This window comes from Poromitra crassiceps (assembly GCF_964638095.1).
Source record: "Poromitra crassiceps genome assembly, chromosome: 17".
Lineage (NCBI taxonomy): Eukaryota > Metazoa > Chordata > Actinopteri > Beryciformes > Melamphaidae > Poromitra > Poromitra crassiceps.
The window spans coordinates 26,958,873-26,980,550 of NC_139635.1; the positions used below are offsets into that span (position 1 = coordinate 26,958,873).

The following is a 21,678-nucleotide window of genomic DNA, read 5'->3' on the forward strand; positions in this document are numbered from 1 at the left end:
TCTTGAAGAAAAATCTTACTTGAGTAGATCAATGTAGCAAGTAAAGGCACTAAGGCAGAGCAAAATCTGCCAACACAACACTTGACAACCTTAAAATGATGAACAGGCATGTTTGTTTGTTTTGTTGTTAATCAAAATGATTGTATGTCAAACGTCAAATGCATTTAGATAGATGGAGAAATTGCAAAAAATCAGAATAGTATTACAAAAGTTGCGTCATTATTCCATGTTTGACACACACACACACACACACACACACACACACACACACACACACACACACACACACACACACACACACACACATTCCCTAGAAGAGCCGAGCTTCTGACCACGGCTGGGTCATATTGACTTCCCCTGTGTGATGGCAGGAACATACTGTGTATTAAGAATTCATGGTGCATGTCTTTGAGTGCAACCATCCAAAGGCTGAGGGCGGCCACAGCTAGCCAACAGTGGAGAGACACACGCGCGCGCACACACACACACACACACACACACACACACACACACACACACACACACACACACACACACACACACACACACACACACACACACACACACACACACACACACACACACACACACACACACACACAGCTCATTCCCATTCAATCCTACACCAATGATTCTCAACCCTTTTCATATCAAGACCTCTAATAGTCCACATTAGCACCACAGACCCCCATTTGATGAGATTGTGTCTCTTGGACCCAAATCTGAGAATATGTTTATTGTTGGATATGATTTTGTCCAGAATTCAACACTATCTGCTGTACTGTCAACTACTTTTTATAAGTAGCTTTAGTTAACCAAATGTCTCCCTATGATTCTCCCTGTTAGCTTTACTGTAGTTAATTTCTTCCCAGTGTGAAATATTTGGTAGCTTAAGCCAGGCCCCCTCCTACCTCACCGACCTGCACCACCCCCATACCCCCTCCTACCTCACCGACCTGCTCCACCACCATACCCCCTCCTACCTCACCGACCTGCTCCACCACCATACCCCCTTCTACGTCACTGACCTGCTCCACCACCATACCCCCTCCTACCTCACTGACCTGCTCCACCCCATACCCCCTCCTACCTCACCGACCTGCTCCACCACCATAGCCCCTCCTACCTCACCGACCTGCTCCACCACCATACCGCCTCCTACCTCACTGACCTGCTCCACCACCATACCCCCTCCTAACTCACCAACCTGCTCCACCACCATACCCCCTCCTACCCCACCGACCTGCTCCACCACCATACCCCCTCCTACCCCACCGACCTGCTCCACCACCATACCACCTCCTACCTCACCGACCTGCTCCACCACCATACCGCCTCCTACCTCACCGACCTGCTCCACCACCATACCCCCTCCTACCTCACCGACCTGCTCCACCACCATACCCCCTCCTACCCCACCGACCTGCTCCACCACCATACCCCCTCCTACCTCACCGACCTGCTCCACCACCATACCCCCTCCTACCTCACCGACCTGCTCCACCACCATACCCCCTCCTACCTCACCGACCTGCTCCACCACCATACCCCCTCCTACCTCACTGACCTGCTCCACCACCATACCCCCTCCCATAGCCTCCGCTCCTCCGATGCAAACCTCGTGTCTCCACCACTCAGGACCAAGCGCTGGACCCGGGGTTACAGAGCCGTCTCCCTTGCTGCCCCCTCCCTCTGGAACTCTCTCCCTAAACACATCAGACTGCATTAAACTGCCCACATTCAAATCATTACTAGAAACTCACCTGTGCTTTTAACCTGCGATAACTATATTGTCTTTTCCCTCATTCTTTGATCATTTGTATTGTGTATTATGTTTTTAATGTGTTGTTTACTTGATCTTTTTAAACCCCCTTGTAAAGGGTCTGAATACCATGAAAAGCGCTCCATAAATACAATGTAGGCTACTGTTATTAAATGTATTATTATTGTATCCTTATAACCGTATGTATTCATAAGACTGAACAGACACATGGATATAGTTTAGAATAGATAAACAGTCAACTTACTAAGAAAGATTCGGGTTCAGGCCGGGCCGGGCTTGTTGTTTTGGACCTGCTAAGCTCTATATTGTATTAGCAAACACTGCAACAGGAAGTAAGCTCTATATTGTATTAACAAACACTGCAACAGGAAGTCAGCTCTGCACGGCCAACGCACACCAGCACGACAAAAGTGGCTTGGAGTCACTGCTCGCTTGGTGCTGCAGCTTGATTGGTTGTCTTGCTGTCTTCTGGCCCCTCCTCACGTCGCTGTTGTTGCTCTCATCCATCACCAGGTATCCCAGCATGCTTTGGAAGGAGATGACAGACGCATCCAATACACAATGAATGAATGAACAACTGACTAGTGTCACTGTGGTGTGCATCATGCACCGTTAGAGGAGTGAATAGAGATGTTACAATGAAACTGGAAAATGTGTCGTTTTAACACACTCACTTTAATGATCAAAGAAAAACAGGATATGAAAGGAAATACTGAACTCTTCTTTAACTTTAACCCCCCCACATGATCTAACTAAATCATTATGTCTACATCACATGAACATGAACCATAACACCACACATTCTGCCAAGAGGAAGAAAAGGTAAAGAGACAAGATACATCAGTAGTTACTGGTCTTCTCTCAGTGGAGACTGAGCCCTATTGAAAGAACAAATTAATAATCTTAATGTGCTAGACAAGTCTGAAAAGTGTTGTTGTTGTTCTATAAAATAAAATTCAACATTAGACTGGCTGCTAGATACCTGAAGTCAAAACATGTGCGTAAATTGTCTTAACTGACAATGAATCCTGAGGCAAATTAATGATCAGTCTAATCTGTGTGATTGACAGGAGAGATGATCAGAGGGGCGGAGTTTTTACCACCATTATTATTGCAGGGACTGAAGTATGGGTAGAGTTTCTCAGTGAAGGTGCAGCCAGTAAAGGAGTAGATCAGAGCTGCAGCATCTACATCATAAAAGGAGACTAGACCCTCCTCATAATCCACAAACACCCCCACCTTCTGAGGCTTCATCTTCAGAGAGAGGAGGACAGCAGGGCCAGCAAGAGCTTTGTACTCATTTCCATTCCTCAACCATACAGTCCAGTAGCCTTTCCCTGGGCTCAGAGGGGTTTGTCCCTTCCTGTTGCTCGACCCTCTGGCCACTCCCACATCCCAGGCAGTCTTCCCTTTAACCTGGACCTCGTAGTAAAACTTCCCTGAAGAGAAGCTCTGCTTTGCTAAGACACAGGCACAAAAAGAAAATCTCTGTGGGTTGTCTGGGAGACTCTTCTTTACATCACCATGATGTACTTGTTTCCCATCATCAGACAGGATGAGATGGGCGTTTGCTGTATCAGGATCGAGAGTCACATCCACTGCAAACTGCTGGACCCTCTTCAGCTCAACATCAAGCAGCTTCTCCATCTCTTTCCTGAGTGTCTCCTCCAGCTGAGCCACAGCTCTCCTCACAGTCCCCTCATGTGATGAGTGGACACTGACCTCTGTCCAGTCTTTGGTGTGTGGAGGAGTGTTCAGGGATGGGAAGCTTTGGAGGAGGTGGAGGTGGTCTTCAGTGTGTGAGAGCTGCTCCATCTCAGCGGTTCTCTTCATCAGCTCAGAGATCTCCTGTTCCAGCTCTTTGATGAAGACTTCCGCCTGTTTCTCTGTTGTTTTCTGCTTCTCTTCAATCGTCTCAATGAGCTCAGCCTGGCCTCTCTCCACAGACTGCTTCAGAGCAGTGAAGACCTGCACACTGTCTGCTATCTCTCTGTCTGCATTTGCATTACTGAGCTCTACTGACTGTTTGATCTCCTGAATCTTCAGTCGTCTCTCCTGGATCTTCTGCTGAATTTCAGCCTCCGTCTTCCCCAGCTCAGCCTTCTTTCCATCATATTCTTCTTCTAGAGGGACAAAGCGATGTGACTTGTGGTCTGACTCAGTGCAGAACTGACATACACACATCTGGTCAGTCTTGCAGAACAGCTCCAGCGGTCTGTCATGCTTCTTACACATCCTGTCTTCCAGGTTCTCCACAGGATCCATCAGCTTGTGTCTCTTCAGGCCTGAGATTCTCTGATGAGGCTCCAGGTGAGTCTCACAGTAGGAGGTCAGACACACCAGGCAGGACTTCAGGGCCTTCTCTTTGGTCCCAGTGCAGACGTCACAGGGAACTTCTCCAGGTTTGGCACTTTGTTGGTCTGGGCAGCTCCTGGCTTTCATCTGAGCTGACTTCCTGAACTGAGCAACCATCTCAGATATGAAAGTATTGACCCGCAGCAGAGGTCTTCTGTCAAAAACCTCTTTACACATGGGACACTGGCACTGGACACTAACATCCCAGTGCTGTGTGATGCAGTTCTTGCAGAAGTTGTGTCCACATGGTGTGGAGACTGGATCAGTGAACACATCCAGACAGATGGAGCACAGAAACTGCTCTTCAGAGAGGAGACTGCTGGCAGCAGACATATCTGAGACCTGAAGGGAAAGTGTGAAATAACAACATTTATTACATCATTCTTGAATGACAATACCTTAAAAAGGGAATTGAAGTTGGATAAAAAAGGGACTACACTCACATTTTATTCACTTTTAAAGTCTGCATCTATTGACTTCATTATACCATAATGAAACTGTCCTCCTATATTGAGGACACAACTGATGTCTTGCCTAGAGCCTAGAGACAACCCACCTCAGGTCTCCCTATTTTATATGACAATGGTTCATTCACCAAACCTGCATGTATTGACTTCATTATACCATAATGAAACTGTCCTATATTGAGGACACAACTGATGTCTTGAATAAAATGTCTGGCCTCAGTAATCTCCATTCACACTTCTTGGTAGCCTATATGCTAACATCTCTATCATGAGTTCATGTCTGCTTTGTGACACGGCTGGATATCCAGTTGTTCCTTTACTGTCTTTAACTGCCTGGATCATTCACAATAATGTCTTATCTTTAGGGACAACATTTACTGTCTTTAACTGCCTGGATCATTCACAATAATGTCTTATCTTTAGGGACAACATTTACTGTCTTTAACTGCCTGGATCATTCACAATAATGTCTTATCTTTAGGGACAACATTTACTGTCTTTAACTGCCTGGATCATTCACAATAATGTCTTATCTTTAGGGACAACATTTACTGACAAAAGACTGCATGGTGTTCTAGTTGGCTCAAGTTTTTCTCCCATGACTGTGTTTATCTGTTTAAAATCCTCTTAATAATCATTTGTATCACTGTATTACTACTCTGTGGTCAGTAGGCTACATTGATGATATTTTCTTGATGTCATATTCAGTGGAAACTTTCATATATTAAATTGTAAAAATGAGAACATTAGATTGTCAATGGATTATTCCCAGGCACAGATTTGACTGACCTCTGGGTCAAACATGAACGCTATGTAACATTCAGAATTAACAGAACACAGTAAACCAATAACGCCCGCCCACCTGTCAGCTGATGGCCTGATGAAGACCATGCTGATAAAGGCTTTGAAGTTAGTGGGCACTCCTAGCTCTCCTCTTTGTCACTTTAAGAGTGTCTGAAAGCAAGTGGAGTCTCTTAATTTTTGGACGTACACTAAACACTTCAGTTGAAATCTCGGTAACACTTTACAATAACGTACACAAATACTATAGTAGTTACTAGTAAACTAACCATTAACTAATAGCCAGTTAATGAGTAGCTAATGAAAAATTTGGCATTAGTCAATCACTAGTTAATCATTAGTTAATGATTAGTATCTAATTTCCTGAGTAGAGTAGTTAATCATTACCTAATGATTACTAAATGTCAGCTCGTGAATAGAGTAGTTAATCATTACTTAATGATTCCAAAATGTCAGTGCGTGAATGTATTAGTTAATCATTAATTAATCATTAGTTAATCTTTTTGTTTGTTTGTTTGTTTATTTAGGATCCCCATTAGCACCAGCATACTAGCATAGGCTATTCTTCCTGGAGTCCAAACACATACAATACATACACACAAAACAATTACATGCAAACACATAGCACAAAACACCACATCAGAAATATATAACAAAAACAAATTAAAATAAAATAAAAGTAAAAATCAGATGCAAAGAGAGTAACCTAGTACCCTATTGTAAAGTGGTGCATCATACTCAGTAGTTTATGAATACTGAATCATTACCTGTCCATTAGTTACTCTTTTCGCACCCTAATATAAAGTGAAAGATATCCTTATCCAATAAACACTCCTTCCAGGTGAGATTCGAACCCTGAACCCCAAGATTATTAAATTGTAAGTCTGGTTCTCTACCATCTGAGCTAACCAGCCTGTTGCTTTTTAGAGCCATACTATCGAATGTAGAGCCTGAGACCAAGTATTATAGTTTAAAGGTATATTCCACCCAAATACTACTTTCTGTCCAAGTACTTACAAGTACTTAGACATAAGTAGTATTTGGCTGAAACATACCTAAGTACTTGGACATGAAGTAGTATTTGGATGGAATATACCTTTAAAACTATAAGTATTTGGAGAGAAGGTAGTATTTGGGTGGAATATATCTTAAAAACTATAAGTACTTGAACAGAAAGTAGTATGTGGATAGGACATAATACTTAGTCTCTGACTCTACAGACCTATAGTATGGCTCTACCAAATAACAGGCTGGTTAGCTCAGATGGTAGAGAACCAGACTTACAATTTAACAATCTTGGGGTTCAGGGTTCAAATCTCACCTAGAGGGAGTGTGTATTTGATAAGGATATATTTCACTTTATATTAGGGTGCGAAAAGAGTAACTAATGGACAGGTAATGATTCAGTATTCATAAACTACTGAGTATGATGCACCACTTTACAATAGGGTACACAAAAAGATTAACTAATGATTAACTAATACATTCACGCACTGACATTTTGGAATCATTAAGTAATGATTAACTACTCTATTCACGAGCTGACATTTAGTAATCATTAGGTAATGATTAACTACTCTACTCAGGAAATTAGATACTAATCATTAACTAATGACTACCTACTCATTAACTATGATTAACTAGTGATTGACTAATGCCAATTTTTTCATTAGCTACTCATTAACTGGCTATTAGTTAATGGTTAGTTTACTAGTAACTACTATAGTATTTGTGTACGTTATTGTAAAGTGTTACCGACATATACAGGACAAACCGAATTCCATTCCATTAGGCCTATCTGGATCTGCCTACAGCTCAAGTTTGTGTTCTTTCTTGCTCTGTTTCAACACAGTAAATATGATCTGCTGTTACTCACCGCTAGTTTTCTTTTCTTTTGAGAGTCTTTTCTCGAAGCTCACTTGAGAATTGGACAGACCCAGGTCTTTTCTCGACTGCAGCAAACAGCAATCTTGTCGCAAGTTACTTTCTCTTTCAATTCCGGAATGTGACGTTGAAATTCGCTCTCCTCCGTTTCCTGTTGCTCCGCCTTCTTCTGTGCGTGGGGGGGGTCAAATCAATGTGTTGATTCATTTTTATTCTTACCATTAGAGAGCTGTAGTACCACAAATAGTACCACAAGTTTATTGTGCATTAATTTTTTTATGAACACACATATAAACATGACATCATACAGTGTCATTTGTGATTTGGGCAAACAATGAGCAGCATACAAATATTGTGTTGGATGGATTGGATTGATCCTGTAGGCCTACTTAATATTTTAGTCTTGCACAGAGCAGAGAGAGGGGAAAATAGAGGCGAGAGAGATATGAGATACGGCTCAGGAGAATTCATATGGGATATTGATGTGATCGCTGCGCTGCATACTTGCCCTAAGTCAAATCCTCCTTTGTAATATGATTACTCATTATGGCTATTAAAATTAATGTTGAACAAAACATCTTACTTGAGTAGATCAATGTAGCAAGTAAAGGCACTAAGGCAGAGCAAAATCTGCCAACACAACACTTGACAACCTTAAAATGATGAAGAGGCATGTTTGTTTGTTTTGTTGTTAGTCAAAATGATTGTATGTCAAACGTCAAATGCATTTAGATAGATGGAGAAATTGCAAAAAACCAGAATAGTATTACAAAAGTTGCTTCATTATTCCATGTTTGCCACACGCACGCACGCACGCACGCACGCACGCGCGCACACACACACACACACACACACACACACACACACACACACACACACACACACACACACACACACACAGCTCATTCCCATTCAATCCTACACCAATGATTCTCAACCCTTTTCATATCAAGACCTCTAATTTAGTCCACATTAGCATCACAGACCCCCATTTGATGAGATTGTGTCTCTTGGACCCAAATCTGACAATATGTTTATTGTTGGATATGATTTTGTCCAGAATTCAAGACTATCTGCTGTACTGTCAACTACTTTTTACAAGTAGCTTTAGTTAACCAAATGTCTCCCTATGATTCTCCCTGTTAGCTTTACTGTAGTTAATTTCTTCCCAGTGTGAAGTATTTGGTAGCTTAAGCCAGGCCCCCTCCTACCTCACCGACCTGCTCCACCACCATACCCCCTCCTACCTCACCGACCTGCTCCACCACCATACCCTCCTACTTAACCGACCTGCTCCACCACCATACCCTCCTACCTTACCGACCTGCTCCACCACCATACCCTCCTACTTAACCGACCTGCTCCACCACCATACCCTCCTACTTCACTGACCTGCTCCACCACCATACCCCCTCCTACCTCACCGACCTGCTCCACCACCATACCCTCCTACCTCACTGACCTGCTCCACCACCATACCCCCTCCTACCTCACCGACCTGCTCCACCACCATACCCCCTCCTACCTCACCGACCTGCTCCACCACCATACCCCCTCCTACCTCACCGACCTGCTCCACCACCATACCCCCTCCTACCTCACTGACCTGCTCCACCACCATACCCCCTCCTACCTCACTGACCTGCTCCACCACCATACCCCCTCCTACCTCACTGACCTGCTCCACCACCATACCCCCTCCTACCTCACCGACCTGCTCCACCACCATACCCCCTCCTACCTCACTGACCTGCTCCACCACCATACCCCCTCCTACCTCACTGACCTGCTCCACCACCATACCCTCCTACCTCACTGACCTGCTCCACCACCATACCCCCTCCTACCTCACTGACCTGCTCCACCACCATACCCTCCTACCTCACTGACCTGCTCCACCACCATACCCCCTCCTACCTCACTGACCTGCTCCACCACCATACCCCCTCCTACCTCACTGACCTGCTCCACCACCATACCCTCCTACCTCACTGACCTGCTCCACCACCATACCCCCTCCTACCTCACTGACCTGCTCCACCACCATACCCCCTCCTACCTCACCGACCTGCTCCACCACCATACCCCCTCCTACCTCACTGACCTGCTCCACCACCATACCCCCTCCTACCTCACTGACCTGCTTTATGGGCATTTCATATTTGGGTTGAGCAACTATTTGTATTTACCTTACATTTGTAATTTGTGCATCCTATGTGTGTATATTTGCATTCTGTCTAAAGAGGATGTTGAAACCTGTAAATGAGCATAGTTTAAGCTCACATCTCGGGGCAGTATTGATTATATGTTAAATGGTCAATTGTGTTATGGGAATTGCTGGTATTAGATAATAGTAATTATCTGTTTGTTTCTGTACTGCATATATTGTGTTAGAGAGCCACCTTGTGGTCCATTTGAGTATGGAACTTTGCTTGTAGTTATATAGCTCAATTGTTTGGTCACTCAATCCATTTGAGTTATTCATGTTTCCATTGTTTATTTGTTTCTTAGGAAACCACACCTAAAGTAATACCTGTATGCAGGACTACAGAAACACCTGATTTGAATAAAAGGACTAAACCTTCTTTCTTGGACTTTTGATTCTGACTGATCACCTGTGGTGGTCTAGTGACTCTGATCCGGCACATAAGCAGAAGTTCAGTGGAATAGCCTCAGTCAGTTATTCCTTTTTTTCAGCCCACATTCAAATCATTACTAGAAACTCACCTGTGCTTTTAACCTGCGATAACTGTATTGTCTTTTCCCTCATTCTTTGATCATTTGTATTGTGTATTATGTTTTGAATGTGTTGTTTACTTGATCTTTTTAAACCCCCTTGTAAAGCGTCTGAATACCATGAAAAGCGCTCCATAAATACAATGTACTGTTATTAAATGTATTATTATTGTATCCTTAAAACCGTATGTATTCATAAGACTGAACAGACACATGGATATAGTTTAGAATAGATAAACAGTCAACTTACTAAGAAGGATTCGGGTTCAGGCCGGGCCGGGCTTGTTGTTTTGGACCTGCTAAGCTCTATATTGTATTAGCAAACACTGCAACAGGAAGTCAGCTCTGCACGGCCAACGCACACCAGCACGACAAAAGTGGCTTGGAGTCACTGCTCGCTTGGTGCTGCAGCTTGATTGGTTGTCTTGCTGTCTTCTGGCCCCTCCTCACGTCGCTGTTGTTGCTCTCATCCATCACCAGGTATCCCAGCATGCTTTGGAAGGAGATGACTGATGCATCCAATACACAATGAATGAATGAACAACTGACTAGTGTCACTGTGGTGTGCATCATGCACCGTTAGAGTGAATAGAGATGTTACACTGAAACTGGAAAATGTGTCGTTTTCACACACTCACTTTAATGATGAAAGAAAAACAGGATATGAAAGAATACTGAACTCTTCTTTAACTTTAACCACCCCACGTGATCTAACTAAATCATTATGTCTACATCACATGAACATGAGCCATAACACCACACATTCTGCCAAGAGGAGGAAAAGGTAAAGAGACAAGATACATCAGTAGTTACTGGTCTTCTCTCAGTGGAGACTGAGCCCTATTGAAAGAACAAATTAATCTTAAGGTGCTAGACAAGTCTGAAAAGTGTTTTTGTTGTTCTATAAAATAAAATGCAACATTAAACTGGATATTATTTACCTGAAGACAAAACAACATATGTGTAAACTGTTTTAACTGACAATCCTGAGGCAAACGAATGATCAGTCTAATCTGTGTGATTGACAGGAGAGATGATCAGAGGGGCGGAGTTTTTACCACCACCATTAGGACAGGGACTGAAGTATGGGTAGAGTTTCTCAGTGAAGGTGCAGCCAGTAAAGGAGTAGATCAGAGCTGCAGCATCTACATCATAAAAGGAGACCAGACCCTCCTCATAATCCACAAACACCCCCACCTTCTGAGGCTTCATCTTCAGAGAGAGGAGGACAGAAGGGCCAGCAAGAGCTTTGTACTCATTTCCATTCCTCAACCATACAGCCCAGTAGCCTTTCTCAGGACTCAGTGTGATGTGTCCCTTCCTGTTGATCGACCCTCTGGCCACTCCTACATCCCACTCAGTCTTCCCTTTAACCTGGACCTCGTAGTAAAACTTCCCTGAAGAGAAGCTCTGCTTTGCTAAGACACAGGCACAAGAAGAAAATCTCTCTGGGTTGTCTGGGAGATTCTTCTTTACATCACCATCATGTACTTGTTTCCCATCATCAGACAGGATGAGACGGGGATTTGCTGTATCAGGATCCAGAGTCACATCCACTGCAAACTGCTGGACCCTCTTCAGCTCAACATCAGCAAGCAGCTTCTCCATCTCTTTACTGAGTGTCTCCTCCAGCTGAGCCACAGCTCTCCTCACAGTCCCCTCATATGATGAGTGGACACTGACCTCTGTCCAGTCTTTGGTGTGTGGAGGATTGTTCAGGGATGGGAAGCTTTGGAGGAGGTGAAGGTGGTCTTCAGTGTGTGAGAGCTGCTCCACCTCAGCGCTTCTCTTCATCAGCTCAGAGATTTCCTGTTCCAGCTCTTTGATGACGCCTTCACCGTGTTTCACTGTTGTTTTCTGCTTCTCTTCAATCGTCTCAATGAGCTCAGCCTGGCCTCTCTCCACAGACTGCCTCAGAGCAGTGAAGACCCGCACACTGTCTGCTATCTGTCTGTCTGCATTTGCCTTACTGAGCTCTACTGAGTGTTTGATCTCATGAATCTTCAGTCGTCTCTCCTGGATCTTCTGCTGAATTTCAGCCTCCGTCTTCCCCAGTTCAGCCTTCTTTCCTTTATATTCTTCTTTCAGAGGAACAAAGCGATGTGACTTGTGGTCTGACTCAGTGCAGAACTGACATACACACATCTGGTCAGTCTTGCAGAACAGCTCCAGCGGTCTGTCATGCTTCTTACACATCCTGTCTTCCAGGTTCTCCACAGGATCGATCAGCTTGTGTCGTTTCAGGCCTGAGATTCTCTGATGAGGCTCCAGGTGAGTCTCACAGTAGGAGGTCAGACACACCAGGCAGGACTTCAGGGCCTTCTCTTTGGTCCCAGTGCAGACGTCACAGGGAACTTCTCCTGGTTTGGCACTTTGTTGGTCTGGGCAGCTGCTGACTTTCATCTGAGCTGACTTCCTGAACTGAGCAACCATCTCAGATATGAAAGTATTGACCCACAGCAGAGGTCTTCTGTCAAAAACCTCTTTACACATGGGACACTGGCACTGGACACTAACATCCCAGTGCTGTGTGATGCAGTTCTTGCAGAAGTTGTGTCCACATGGTGTGGAGACTGGATCAGTGAACACATCCAGACAGATGGAGCACAGAAACTGCTCTTCAGAGAGGAGACTGCTGGCAGCAGACATATCTGAGACCTGAAGGGAAAGTGTGAAAGAACATTTATTACATAATTCTTGAATGCCAATACCTTAAAAGGGGAAATTTAAGTTAAAAAAAAAGGGGACTACACTCACATTTTATGCACTTTTAAAGTGTCATCGAGGAGGACTAAGGCTATGTCCACATGGAGACGACTTTAGGTGTATCCGCTAAAGTTTTTTGTCATATAGCCGTTTCGTCCAGATGGAACCGCGTTCTGGGACTATACGTTCTGGCCGTATACGCTAATTTTTCAAAACGGGTCCCAGAGTGATTAAATCTGAAGACGCCACCCTTGCATTTCCGTGTTTACAACCCATACGCATCTTTCCTGAAACGATGACGCCATAGCCCCACCTCTCTCCACCAGCAACAATAACAATCATGGCAGTAACGTTCGTGCTACAGCAGTGGGGATCTTGCAGCAAAATATAATGCTCCTCTATTACCACCGTCAGCAACAAGTGGACACGGAGAACAGCGTGTAGCCTACAACATCCTCAGGGCTCCACAGCTGACTCTACCCATCCACCCCTCCTCTCCCTTCATCGGATATTTCCCAGAAGGCTTAGCGGCGGCTACATTTTTACAATAACACAAACAAAATCAGGCTTAACGTGTTAGATAGAAATTATATTTATTTTTAATACAACATGCAATTCTGGAATATTTTAATATTGGACAAAATGAAATGAAATGAAATGTAAACCCTGAGTGAAACCAACATACTCTCTTGCCCTATATATAGCCCTCGTAAATACAACGTGAATAGGGAAGTGAGAGGTTTGAGGAACACGCGGTTGCACTGTGATGTCTGTGATATCCGCTCGTGTCCACTCCAACAAGACTTTAGCTTACTTGACGCGACTTTTTCCAATAAAAACACATTTATGCCATGAGTTTATATAATGTATATTTATGTTGCATCATTTAGCCTGTGCTGTGATGTGCAGGAGCGGCCAATATGCTGGGATGTGTTTGCAACATGTCTAAAGATCATGGAAGTGGATGATATCAGGAATGTCACCGATAGTTAACGTTCTATATTGTAGGCTACAGGGAGACCATCAGCCCTGCTGAACAGCTCTGCATTTGCCTGTATACTGTAGGTTTCATCATTTTATTCATCGACATGGCAAACCTCCCCGCAAAGCCAAGGGTTTAAGCTGCTGCTACAGTGAGATACACATTATAGACTGTGCGCCCCTAGAGGTTGTATGCCATTATTGACGAGATTGTCTTTCTCTGTTATTCTACAGCGGTTTCAGTGGTTTCATGTGGATACACACATTTCTTGAAACGTTTCCATGTTTATGGAAAACTTTTCTGAAACGAAAAAAAAAAAGATAGCTTCCGTCTCCGTGTGGACATGGCCTAAGTGTGCAATGATTTAAAAAGCCTTCATTGGCATGTCTAGAGACACTGTTGGATTAATGACAATGAATTTAGCTTCTGTTGAACACCTCATTATTTCTACTGACTCTGTACAAACAGCCTAGAGACAACCCACCTCAGGTCTCCCTATTTTATATGGTTATATGGTTCATTTACCAAACCTGCATGTATTGACTTCATTATACCATAATGAAACTGTCCTATATTGAGGACACAACTGATGTCTTGAATAAAATGTCTGGCCTCAGTAATCTCCATTCACACTTCTTGGTAGCCTTTATGCTAACATCTCTATCATGAGTTCATGTCTGCTTTGTGACACGTCCTGATCGGCTGGATATCCAGTTGTTCCTTTACTGTCTTTAACTGCCTGGATCATTCACAATAATGTCTTATCTTTACTGTCTTTAACTGCCTGGATCATTCACAATAATGTCTTATCTTTAGGGACAACATTTACTGTCTTTAACTGCCTGGATCATTCACAATAATGTCTTATCTTTAGGGACAACATTTACTGACAAAAGATTGCATGGTGTTCTAGTTGGCTCAAGCTTTTCTCCCATGACTGTGTTTATCTGTTTAAAATCCTCTTAATAATCATCTTTATCACTGTATTACTACTCTGTGGTCAGTAGGCTACATTGATGATATTTTCTTGATGTCATATTCAGTGGAAACTTTCATATATTAAATTGTAAAAATGAGAACATTAGATTGTCAATGGATTATTCCCAGGCACAGATTTGACTGACCTCTGGGTCAAACATGAACGCTATGTAACATTCAGAATTAACAGAACACATTAAACCAATAAGGCCCGCCCACCTGTCAGCTGATGGCCTGATGAAGACCATGCTGATAAAGGCTTTGAAGTTAGTGGGCACTCCTAGCTCTCCTCTTTGTCACTTTAAGAGTGTCTGAAAGCAAGTGGAGTCTCTTAATTTTTGGACGTACACTAAACACTTCAGTTGAAATCTCTAAGATACAGGACAAACCGAATTCCATTCCATTAGGCCTATCTGGATCAGTCTACAGCTCAAGTTTGTGTTCTTTCTTGCTCTGTTTCAACACAGTAAATATGATCTGCTGTTACTCACCGCTAGTTTTCTTTTCTTTTCTTTTGAGAGTCTTTTCTCGAAGCTCACTTGAGAATTGGACAGACCCAGGTCTTTTCTCGACTGCAGCAAACAGCAATCTTGTCGCAAGTTACTTTCTCTTTCAATTCCGGAATGTGACGTTGAAATTCGCTCTCCTCCGTTTCCTGTTGCTCCGCCTTTTTCTGTGCGGGGGAGGGGGGGGTCAAATCAATGTGTTGATTCATTTTTATTCTTACCATTAGAGAGCTGTAGTACCACAAATAGTTGGCACACAAGTTTATTGTGCATTTATTTTTTTATGAACACACATATAAACATGACATCACACAGTGTAATTTGTGATTTGGGCAAACAATGAGCAGCATACAAATATTGTGTTGGATGGATTGGATTGATCCTGTAGGCCTACTTAATATTTTAGTCTTGCACAGAGCAGAGAGAGGGGAAAATAGAGGCGAGAGAGTATGAGATACGGCTCAGGAGAATTCATATGGGATATTGATGTGATCGCTGCGCTGCATACTTGCCCTAAGTCAAATCCTCCTTTGTAATATGATTACTCATTATGGTTATTAAAATGAATCTTGAACAAAAAATCTTACTTGAGTAGATCAATGTAGCAAGTAAAGGCACTAAGGCAGAGCAAAATCTGCCAACACAACACTTGACAACCTTAAAATGATGAACAGGCATGTTTGTTTGTTTTGTTGTTAGTAAAAATGATTGTATGTCAAACGTCAAATGCATTTAGATAGATGGAGAAATTGCAAAAAACCAGAATAGTATTACAAAAGTTGCTTCATTATTCCATGTTTGCCACACGCACGCACGCACGCACGCACGCACGCACGCACGCACACACGCACACACACACACACACACACACACACACACACACACACACACACACACACACACACACACACACACACAGCTCATTCCCATTCAATCCTACACCAATGATTCTCAACCCTTTTCATATCAAGACCTCTAATTTAGTCATTAGCACCACAGACCCCCATTTGATGAGATTGTGTCTCTTGGACCCAAATCTGAGAATATGTTTATGGTTGGATATGATTTTGTCCAGAATTCAAGACTATCTGCTGTACTGTCAACTACTTTTTACAAGTAGCTTTAGTTAACCAAATGTCTCCCTATGATTCTCCCTGTTAGCTTTACTGTAGTTAATTTCTTCCCAGTGTGAAGTATTTGGTAGCTTAAGCCAGGCCCCCTCCTACCTCACCGACCTGCTCCACCACCATACCCTCCTACCTCACCGACCTGCTCCACCACCATACCCTCCTACTTCACCGACCTGCTCCACCACCATACCCTCCTACTTCACTGACCTGCTCCACCACCATACCCCCTCCTACCTCACCGACCTGCTCCACCACCATACCCCCTCCTACCTCACTGACCTGCTCCACCACCATACCCCCTCCTACCTCACCGACCTGCTCCACCACCATACCCCCTCCTACCTCACTGACCTGCCCCACCACCATACCCCCTCCTACCTCACCAAGCTGATCCACCACCATACCCCCTCCTACCTCACCGACCTGCTCCACCACCATACCCCCTCCTACCTCACTGACTTGCTCCACCACCATACCCCCTCCTACCTCACCGACCTGCTCCACCACCATACCGCCTCCTACCTCACTGACCTGCTGCTCCACCACCATACCCCCTCCTACCTCACTGACCTGCTCCACCACCATACCCCCTCCTACCTCACTGACCTGCTCCACCACCATACCCCCTCCTACCTCACTGACCTGCTCCACCACCATACCCCCTCCTACCTCACTGACCTGCTCCACTACCATAGCCCCTCCCATAGCCTCCGCTCCTCCGATGCAAACCTCTTGTCTCCACCACTCAGGACCAAGCGCTGGACCCGGGGTGACAGAACCGTCTCCTTTGCTGCCCCCTCCCTCTGGAACTCTCTCCCTAAACACATCAGACTGCATTAAACTGCCCACATTCAAATCATTACTAGAAACTCACCTGTGCTTTTAACCTGCGATAACTGTATTGTCTTTTCCCTCATTCTTTGATCATTTGTATTGTGTATTATGTTTTTAATGTGTTGTTTACTTGATCTTTTTAAACCCCCTTGTAAAGCATCTGAATACCATGAAAAGTGCTCCATAAATACAATTTACTGTTATTAAATGTATTATTATTTTATCCTTATAACCGTATGTATTCATAAGACTGAACAGACACATGGATATAGTTTAGAAGAATAGATAAACAGCCAACTTACTAAGAAAGATTGGGGTTCAGGCCGGGCCGGGCTTGTTGTTTTGGACCTGCTAAGCTCTATATTGTATTAGCAAACACTGCAACAGGAAGTCAGCTCTGCACGGCGAACGCACACCAGCACGACAAAAGTGGCTTGGAGTCACTGCTCGCTTGGTGCTGCAGCTTGATTGGTTGTCTTGCTGTCTTCTGGCCCCTCCCCACGTCGCTGTCGTTGCTCTCGTCCATCGCCAGGTATCCCAGCATGCTTTGGAAGGAGATGACTGATGCATCCAATACACAATGAATGAATGAACAACTGACTAGTGTCACTGTGGTGTGCATCATGCACCGTTAGAGGAGTGAATAGAGATGTTACAATGAAACTGGAAAATGTGTCGTTTTCACACACTCACTTTAATGATGAAAGAAAAACTGGATATAAAGAAAAATACTTCTTTTTTTTGCAATTTTCAGAACATAGGCTTTCAATGTTACCACTAACCAGCCACGTCAAGTGCTTGTGTGCTTGTAAGAGTTGTGTGCGGGATCCCACGTAAGGGGTCCATGAAAAGTCAGCCGGGCGAATGACCCGTCACTCCTAACCTCGTCTAATTAGGCGAGAAACTTTAATGATCAAAGAAAAACAGGATATGAAAGAATACTGAACTCTTCTTTAACTTTAACCCCCCCACATGATCTAACTAAATTATTATGTCTACATCACATGAACATGAGCCATAACACCACACATTCTGCCAAGAGGAAGAAAAGGTAAAGAGACAAGATACATCAGTAGTTACTGGTCTTCTCTCAGTGGAGACTGAGCCCTATTGAAAGAACAAATTAATAATCTTAATGGGCTAGACAAGTCTGCAAAGTGTTGTTGTTGTTGTTGTTTTTGTTGTTGTTGTTGTTGTTCTATACAATACAATTCAACATTAATGGTTATTAGTTACCTGAAGACAAAACAACATATGTGTAAACTGTCTTAACTGACAATGAATCCTGAGGCAAATTACTGATCAGTCTAATCTGTCTGATTGACAGGAGAGATGATCAGAGGGGCGGAGTTTTCACCGCCATTATTAGGACAGGGACCGAAGTATGGGTAGAGTTTCTCAGTGAAGCTGCAGCCAGTAAAGGAGTAGATCAGAGCTGCAGCATCTACATCATAAAAGGAGACCAGACCCTCCTCATAATCCACAAACACCCCGACCTTCTGAGGCTTCATCTTCAGAGAGAGGAGGACAGGAGGGCCAGCAAGAGCTTTGTACTCATTTCCCTTTCTCAACCCTACAGTCCAGTAGCCTTTCTCAGCACTCAGTGTGATGCGTCCCTTCCTGTTGATCGACCCTCTGGCCACTCCTACATCCCACTCAGTCTTCCCTTTAACCTGAACCTTGTAGTAAAACTTCCCTGAAGAGAAGCTCTGCTTTGCTAAGACACAGGCACAAGAAGAAAATCTCTCTGGGTTGTCTGGGAGATTCTTCTTTACATCACCAACTTGTACTTGTTTCCCATCATCAGACAGGATGAGATGGGCTTGTGCTGTATCAGGATCCAGAGTCACATCCACTGCAAACTGCTGGATCCTCTTCAGCTCAACATCAGCAAGCAGCTTCTCCATCTCTTTACTGAGTGTCTCCTCCAGCTGAGCCACAGCTCTCCTCACAGTCCCCTCATATGATGAGTGGACACTGACCTCTGTCCAGTCCTTAGTGTGTGGAGGAGTGTTCAGGGATGGGAAGCTTTGGATGAGGTGGAGGTGATCTTCAGTGAGTGAGAGCTGCTCCACCTCAGCGGTTCTCTTCATCAGCTCAGAGATCTCCTGTTCCAGCTCTTTGATGACGCCTTCACCCTGTTTCTCTGTTGTTTTCTGCTTCTCTTCAATCGTCTCAATGAGCTCAGCCTGACCTCTCTCCACAGACTGCTTCAGAGCAGTGAAGACCTGCACACTGTCTGCTATCTGTCTGTCTGCATTTGCCTTACTGAGCTCTACTGAGTGTTTGATCTCCTGAATCTTCAGTCGTCTCTCCTGGATCTTCTGCTGAATTTCAGCCTCCGTCTTCCCCAGTTCAGCCTTCTTTCCTTTATATTCTTCTTCCAGAGGGACAAAGCGATGTGACTTGTGGTCTGACTCAGTACAGAACTGACATACACACATCTGGTCAGTCTTGCAGAACAGCTCCAGCGGTCTGTCATGCTTCTTACACATCCTGTCTTCCAGGATCTCCACAGGATCCATCAGCTTGTGTCTCTTCAGGCCCCTCACTCTCTGATGAGGCTCCAGGTGAGTCTCACAGTAGGAGGTCAGACACCCCAGGCAGGACTTCTGGGCCTTCCGTTTGGTCCCAGTGCAGACGTCACAGGGAACTTCTCCTGGTTTGGCACTTTGTTGGTCTGGGCAGCTGCTGGCTTTCATCTGAGCTGACTTCCTGAACTGAGCAGCCATCTCAGATATGAAAGTATTGACATGCAGCTCAGGTCTTCTGTTGAAAAGCTTCTGACACATGGGACACTGGCACTGCACACTAACATCCCAGTGTTGTGTGATGCAGTTCTTGCAGAAGTTGTGTCCACATGGTGTGGTGACTGGATCAGTGAACACATCCAGACAGATGGAGCACAGAAACTGCTCTTCAGAGAGGAGACTGCTGGCAGCAGACATATCCAAACACTGAAGACCTGAAGGGAAAGTGTGAAATAACATTTAAATCCCACTGTGACATCATCAGTGATGTCATAAATCCCACTGTGACATCATCAGTGATGTCATAAATCCCATGGATGTGTGACATCATCAGTGATGTCATAAATCCCAGTGATGTGTGACATCATCAGTGATGTCATGAATCCCAGTGATGTGTGACATAATCAGTGATGTCATAAATCCCAGTGATGTGTGACATCATCAGTGATGTCATGCTGCATATGCGAGCTGTAGGGCGGGCGAGCCTAGGAATCGAGAATCGTGAATCGCGAGATGCCTAGTAACTTAAAAAGGGAAATTGAAGTTGGATAAAAAAGGGGACTACACTCACATTTTATGCACTTTTAAAGTGTCATCGAGGAGGACTAAGTGTGCAATGATTTAAAAAGCCTTCATTGGCATGTCTAGAGACACTGTTGGATTAATGACAATGAACATAGCTTCTGTTGAACACCTCATTATTTCTACTGACTCTGTACAAACAGCCTAGAGACAACCCACCTCAGGTCGCCCTATTTTATATGACAATGGTTCATTCACCAAACCTGCATGTATTGACTTCATTATACCATAATGAAACTGTCCTATATTGAGGACACAACTGGTGTCTTGAATAAAATGTCTGGCCTCAGTAATCTCCATTCACACTTCTTGGTAGCCTATATGCTAACATCTCTATCATGAGTTCATGTCTGCTTTGTGACACGTCCTGATCGGCTGGATATCCAGTTGTTCCTTTACTGTCTTTAACTGCCTGGATCATTCACAATAATCTCTTATCTTTACTGTCTTTAACTGCCTGGATCATTCACAATAATGTCTTATCTTTACTGTCTTTAACTGCCTGGATCATTCACAATAATGTTTTATCTTTACTGTCTTTAACTGCCTGGATCAATGCTGTATGGGAGTAGTGCTTGGTATAGCTGTTTGTCTGTGCAGCTTAAAGCTAGACTGGGCAGGTTAGTCCGTATTTGCTCAAAAATTGTAGGACAAACACTGGAAACAAGCTTTCAGGAAGCCCACAGACATAGAATATTGTCTCTAGCACGTAGGATAATATCTGACCCAACGCACATTCTTTTTAATGAATTTGAGCTGTTGCCTTCAAATAGAAGATTCAGCGTCCCACGGGCTCGCTTAAACAGACTGAGGAACTAATTTGTGCCCCAGGCTGTCAAACTGTTGAATCAGGCTAGAGGCTCTAGATAGGGACTAGATAGGGGCTTCAGCCACTTTCCTTATTCTTGTCTTTTGTTATTGTTTTGTTTTGTCTACTATGCACTTTGAGGATGGTGTTGGTTGTCGTTTTGCAATATTGTATGTATAAATGAGAAACAAGTGTCTGTGGATGCAAGACAATTTTCGGACTCTGTCTGACAATAAAGTAATATCTTGTCTTATCTTATCTCTTATTCACAATAATGTCTTATCTTTACGGTCTTTAACTGCCTGGATCATTCACAATAATGTCTTATCTTTAGGGACAACATTTACTGTCTTTAACTGCCTGGATCATTCACAAT

At 43.9% G+C, this 21,678-nt stretch overlaps 3 protein-coding genes across 3 annotated transcripts; all 3 read right to left on the reverse strand.

The window, feature by feature from the left end:
• Nucleotides 1-2,761: 2,761 nt before the first annotated feature.
• LOC310791705 (E3 ubiquitin-protein ligase TRIM21-like) lies at nucleotides 2,762-4,471 on the reverse strand (the record flags this gene model as incomplete). The annotated part of the gene is made up of 1 exon (XM_083653360.1): nucleotides 2,762-4,471. The coding sequence occupies one exon, from the start codon at nucleotides 4,469-4,471 to the stop codon at nucleotides 2,834-2,836; it is 1,638 nt and encodes a 545-aa protein (XP_083509486.1). The 3' UTR covers nucleotides 2,762-2,833.
• A 6,563-nt stretch (nucleotides 4,472-11,034) lies between these two features.
• LOC310791696 (E3 ubiquitin-protein ligase TRIM39-like) lies at nucleotides 11,035-12,675 on the reverse strand (the record flags this gene model as incomplete). The annotated part of the gene is made up of 1 exon (XM_083653351.1): nucleotides 11,035-12,675. The coding sequence occupies one exon, from the start codon at nucleotides 12,673-12,675 to the stop codon at nucleotides 11,035-11,037; it is 1,641 nt and encodes a 546-aa protein (XP_083509477.1).
• A 5,794-nt stretch (nucleotides 12,676-18,469) lies between these two features.
• On the reverse strand, nucleotides 18,470-20,110 carry LOC310791701 (E3 ubiquitin-protein ligase TRIM21-like; the record flags this gene model as incomplete). The annotated part of the gene is made up of 1 exon (XM_083653356.1): nucleotides 18,470-20,110. The coding sequence occupies one exon, from the start codon at nucleotides 20,108-20,110 to the stop codon at nucleotides 18,470-18,472; it is 1,641 nt and encodes a 546-aa protein (XP_083509482.1).
• Nucleotides 20,111-21,678: the final 1,568 nt, after the last annotated feature.